The sequence below is a fragment of the Sinocyclocheilus rhinocerous genome, unplaced genomic scaffold, assembly GCF_001515625.1.
Source record: "Sinocyclocheilus rhinocerous isolate Xijiao unplaced genomic scaffold, SAMN03320098_v1.1 scaffold1179, whole genome shotgun sequence".
In the NCBI taxonomy this organism is placed as follows: domain Eukaryota; kingdom Metazoa; phylum Chordata; class Actinopteri; order Cypriniformes; family Cyprinidae; genus Sinocyclocheilus; species Sinocyclocheilus rhinocerous.
The window spans coordinates 82,709-88,669 of record NW_015664997.1 but is presented as its reverse complement, the minus strand read 5'-3'; the positions used below and the strand labels follow the sequence as shown (position 1 = coordinate 88,669).

Sequence of the window (5,961 nt, the reverse complement as noted above, 5' to 3'; positions counted from 1 at the left end):
GGCAACAGCAAGAATTAAAGTTACGCCTTCTTTCTTTGCGTGCACATTTGGGCGGTGTTATGCAAATCTTCCCACATCGTGACGTAGACATGTGGGGGCATGTTAGAACAAGCCGTTTTAGGTAGGCATGGTTGACTCTTAACTTTTATAAAGAATATCTCTTTGGATTTGAGACTTTAGTCTTTGCAACTTTACAGATCTTCTTTATGCACCAAGAGCTTGTAACACTCCAAAGAGAAAGGAAAAATTGAAATCGCATCATATGACCCCTTTAATACTTTTCATTTCTGAAGCACACCTGTCAAAGAGAACTAAGTCAAATTTTTGATATTTGTATTTACATGTTTTCAAACAGGCGTTCAGATTATTATTTTTTTAATTCGCTATGGTGTTTATCAAACAACACCAAATCAAAAGTACAGAGCCATTAGAGCCAGTTCCAGATCTGCTATTTAATGTTTCTTTGTAAATAGCAGAGGAAGGATCTGCATAATGGTCTGTAGGTGAGCGCCACTAAAGCAGAGGTCACACTTTCTTCAGGAACTGCAACAATCATGATATGAGGTCACACTCTGCAGCGTCTTTTAAATTCAACACACAACAATTAATAATAAATCTACAATGTAAAAACATACAATCTACTCCACTTTCCTGTAGCACTGCAGTTTTAAATGTATGTTCTTTTAATTCAGCTACGAGGCCATGCCGTTACGTATCAATCTTCAATTGGTCACACACTTTCACGGTTTCAGAGTTCACCAAACTTGAACTTTGGAATGCAGCGAAATGCAAAACTTCTTTGCATGAGTGACCAACCCTTAAGTTGTAGTTTATGTAACAGCAGTGGCTGTGGGCATGTGACCAAAAAGCTTATTGGTTGGCCAGTTTTCTTTGCAGTGCAATGGAATAGATTACAAAAACTCTCCAAAAATAAAATTCTGCATTAACTGCCATTCATTCAAATGATTATATTTATCATACCGAACATTCATCATAGTGTTAACAGGCCCTTAATCTCAAGGTTTTCCTCTCAACTGGGTACTAATGTTGGCCTAATGGCAGTGGTCATCTTCTGAATCTATGAATACTAAAGAAAATCTGACTTTGCATTGCAGTGTTATAACAGGAAATTAACAGGAAGTTGATACCCATGATAAAACATTCCAGTGTACAGCTAATTACTCATTCAGACAGTACTAATTAACGGACTGGCCCTTGGATTTTAAACGAGGTAGAGCCATCCTACAGGAACTAGATCTACAATGGCATCACTACTGGTCTGCCATCATCACGTGTAATTGTGTCTGCTATCAAAACTTCGGAATTCTGAGGGTTTGGCCAGTTTCCTCATGGACAGCGAGTCTGTCTTACCCTCCAGCCTTGCCCCGGCTCTGGCCTTCTGGAAAGGATTCCTGGAGCTTCCACGACCCTTGTCCATTTTCTCACTAATGGAGAAGCTCTTTCGGGAGTAGATGTTGGAATGCGACTCCTCCGAAGAGGAGTAGCTGTTTGCACGCTCTAGTCTAGATATCGGCGAGCAAAACGGGCCCAGTGCGAGGCCCAGGCCCAGGTCTGCGCCTATTCTGCCACTGCTGCTTTGACCCCCCTTAACTGTGTCTGCTGACCCCTCTGCGGGTTCCTCTGGATCAGATTCTGCATGACTGAGCTCAGCATCTCTCTCAGGGTGTGAGACGCCCAGGTCCTGGGGCTTATCGAATGTGAAAGAGCCTCCAGGTGAATCAGACCTCTCTGGGACAGGGTAAGGGGTAGAGACGCAACGGGTGTCGATGCAATCTGTTATGCTGGTATATTCGGCTGCCTTCACCTGCACGCCCATGCCGCCATAGTAACCACGTGACGTGAACATCAGGCTGTGCGACTTAACTAATGGCGGCTCGTCCAGAAACAGAGGCCCTGCTGTGGATAGGAAGCGGCTGCTCTTGGACCGCTCAAGAGCACCAGCCGATGGTGGCGGCGAGGGGTCCATGTCCCAGGGGGGCAAGGTATCTGGCAGCAGGTGGGCAGAGCAGAGCGATAGGTCAGCAGCAGCGCTGTCCTCAAACAGGACCGTGCCATCCGACTGTCTTTCGCTGCCCCCTGCCCTTCTGCTGCAGTCCCGCCCCCTTGAGAGCACCACCTCCATGATCTCAGAATGGAGAGATGAGTCTCGAGCAAGAGACGGAACTGCCCGGACCGGCTCCAAGAAGCTCTTAGTGGGCGGGACGTCCTCTGAGGCAGAAACATAGATGTCTATACAGGAAGAAGGGCGTAGCTGCTGGTCCACAGATAAAGTATTCAAAGGTGTGGGCTTGGACTCTTTGGGACCTGCTCCTGAGGACACAGACTGTGAGCTGTTGGCCCGATGGAGGCTGAACAATCTGTCTTTAAGGAAGCCTTCTCCTCGATCTGCACCGCTCCTATCCTTGGAGGAGTGGCTTACATAGAAGGAGTGACTGCGGACACGTGGGGCCAGAGTGGTTGGAGATGTAGGGGAAATGGACTCTTCGCCACCCTGCTCCAGAGACTCCTGTAGCCTGTTGGAATTGCCTTCTTGGCTGTTGAAACTGCTCTGGCGCAGGATGTAATTTGTATCTGTACAGTCAGATGATGTCCTGGACCGGGCTTTGTTGACTTCACCTCGATCCATACCAGCAACCCGCTCCAGTGCCACAGCGATGCGGCCGATCATCTCCTCCATCTGGGCGAGCCGGATATCCACAGTCTGCAGGGATGCTTTCATGAAATGTTCCCTCTCATTCACTTCCTCCAGACGCATTGCCATGTTCTCCACCCTGAATGATCAGAGATGAGACAATTCCATGAATATTTGTAAGGCCATTTCCAAAAATCTACATCTAGTAATGTTGTGTTGGTTGCACTTCATATTACATTTTTGTTCAAATAAATGTAGCCCTGGTCAGCATGAGAGGCTCAAAAACAAAAATCTAACCAATCCCAAATCCCTTTTGAACATTAGTGTACATAATTAAGTGCTTATTAATAGTGATGAACATTAATTTATTTTATTTGTATTTTTTATTTATAATTAAATAGTATTTGTATGTATGTACATTTGAATGGGGGCCACAAGAGGGTGCTAAAGGGCTTGCCGAAAATTTGAGAGAAAAGAAAATGAGTTTACAAAATTAATTTTCAGGGTTCTCAAAGTTAACATGTCACACTTAAATATTTATTATATATATTTAATGCACATGGAATGACATATATTTGTGAAAAAAACTTTACAAATAAATCTGAACTGAACTAAAAAGTTTCGCGTCAGGTTTATCTAAAATTACTCCGATGGTTAGAATAAAAAGTCATCCTAATTTTAATTGGCTTGGGCTTTAGTGACCATGTAAAAGCCAATTAAATAATTCTGAACACAACTTAATATTCTTAATATTTTTTCTCATAAACCATACATGGGTCTGATATATATATATATATATATAGCTGCCTTTATATTTTAGGAAGGGGGTCTCTTGCAAGGGGATCATTATATTTGTATGTATTTGGCATAAAAAAAATTGCAAACCCCAGCTGTAGACTGTTCTTGAAGTGGCACTTTTACAGTGTTTAAATAGCAAAAGTAATATTTTCCAGCAGGTACAGACCAATAATGATTTTAGTAATTGTCAGACATTTTTACTCTGTCATTTTCGGGGACAGTTAATAAAAGCTTTTTTTTTCTTTTCATAGTGAGGGATGTGAATATTCCGTATTTATACAGATTTTCCAACCAGCATGAATCATGAAATGGCCTTAAACATCTTAATCAGGCTCCAAAAATAACACTCGCCAAGTGCCAATGCCAGTAAAAATTACAGTTGGTTAGTATATTAAATGATGTTATTCACCAGTTTATCTTATCACAATGACAGCAACTTCATTACATAAATATATAGTCTGCATGTTTCAAAGTGAAGCGCGGCAGTGTGTTCTCATGATAGCAGTCTCATGATCCGGTGTTTTCAGTGTTGCAGAATGGCCAATGTATAATGTCACTGAATGTAAAATGTTCATTGCAATGAAAATAAACACCTATTGGTTCCTAAAGTCAATTTTTTTGTAATGCCTACTCGATTTATTTGTCTACAACAATAAAATATTATCTTCATCTGCAAGATTTTCTCAGCAAACACTGTGTGTGATTATTTGGAAATAATTAGATGAATTAATCAGCATATAGTGCAATTAATTTGACATTTGAAATTCTGAATCAGCTGACAGCCCTAATTTTTGTATTATTTGTATTCTGCAGTGTCCTCCCGTTGAGTCAGAGTGAGGTGAAGTCTCCTGTATTGCTGCTGTGGGGAGAGAGAGACGCCTTCCTGGAGCAGGACATGGCCGAGGCCTGCCGTCTGTACATCAGAAACCATTTCCGCCTCAACATCATCTCTGGAGCCAGTCACTGGCTACAACAAGACCAGCCCGACATCGTCAATACACTCATATGGACTTTCATTAAGGAGGGAGAAGGCCGGAAAAACTACAGGAACTTATAATGGGGTCCTTCTCCCTCTGAGCTTGCCTGAAGAGGGGACCAGAGAAATGCCTGTGAAAACAAACCAATGTAATGATTAATGCAATCATTGTTTTAAATTTGATAATCTAAGATACATAAACAAATCAGACTTCAGTGAAGCGGAAAAAGAACAAAAGCACATTTTAATTGGAGGGGTTGCATAGAGAGTAGTGTGTTTAATCTATTTTTCTCAAGTTTGCACATGACATTCGCCTTAAGGTTTCTTGGTGACAGTGTTTAAAAGTGTGTTGCAAAATATCTGTGAGTGAGTTGTATTGTGTGGTGCCTTTCGACATACCATTTTGCAGCATAAAAGATGTGCCATGTCTTTTTGAGACCGAGCTGTGGGGTTGTCAGCCATTTGTATCATCAGATTTGCTACTCTCTGCACTCTCTGTATCACTGTCTTATGGAGTCCTAAACCCCTCCACATATCTATTAGGTTGTGTTGTCTTAGTGGAAGATATTCTTTTTTTGTATCTTTGACAATACTAGGCTTAACATTTGAGAATGTCATTATTTTGATCTTCCTGTATAATAAAACAAAGTGATGTTTCAATATTGTACACTTTTTTTGTATCTCTTCCTAAACACTGCATCTAAGACATTGGAACCAGCTCTGTACCATTTTGATTTTATAAGCAAATAAATAATAGCGGAAACTCATTGACTTTAACTCATAATTTGCTCTCTCTGTTACTCTGTAACTGTTGCTCTCTCTGTTCGTATACAAGAAGGTTCTGCAACGTTAGTATAAAGTTAAAACGTTTTTATAAACAACAATAGTTATTGATAACGTGTTTAATAAGGTGCTTGCGAATTTTAAGATATGTGGAACATTTTAAAGGCACAATATGTAAAGATTGTTTTATTAAAATATCCAAAAACCACTAGAATGGTGTTATATATTTTGCTGACTTTTTTTATTTTTATTTATTTAGTCATTTATCAGACGCTTTTATCCAAAGCGACTTACAAATGAGGACAACAGAAGCAATCTATTGTAGTATTAAAACAACTAAAAACAGATCCAAAACTAAAAGCTAAACCTTTATAAATACTACCTATACACATTTTTAAAATAAAGAGATTAAATAATCCTAAAAAAATAACACTGAGCCAAACACACATGCTTAAAAAACAACAACTTACTTACACATAGTAAGAAATGGTTATAAAAACTGAAACAGAAGTGAAACAAGTAATAGAAAAGAGGAGAAATAAAAAGCTATACTTATCATTTGCTGGTGTCCTGCCCGGTGGAGTCGATGGTCTTTACACTCTTGGTGTCCTGCCCGGTGGAGTCGCACGGTAGAGTCGATGGTCTTTACACTCTTCGTTCTGCACACGACCGCAGCCGCGACCGCTTCCGCGGTAAACAAGTAAATACACTTACGAGCTGCTTTTAACTTCCGCTGATAAAGACTGCTTCT

At 40.5% G+C, this 5,961-nt stretch overlaps 1 protein-coding gene across 1 annotated transcript in view; it reads left to right on the top strand.

Annotated features, from left to right (window-relative positions):
- Positions 1–5,182, top strand: part of LOC107730701 (epoxide hydrolase 4-like) — a 16,564-nt gene extending 11,382 nt beyond the window's left edge. Inside the window, exon 7 of the mRNA XM_016541579.1 lies at positions 4,265–5,182. Within this exon, the coding sequence (XP_016397065.1) occupies positions 4,265–4,508 (244 nt within the window). The 3' untranslated portion in view covers positions 4,509–5,182. The remainder of the gene's footprint in view (positions 1–4,264) is intronic.
- The last annotated feature ends 779 nt before the right edge of the window (positions 5,183–5,961 follow it).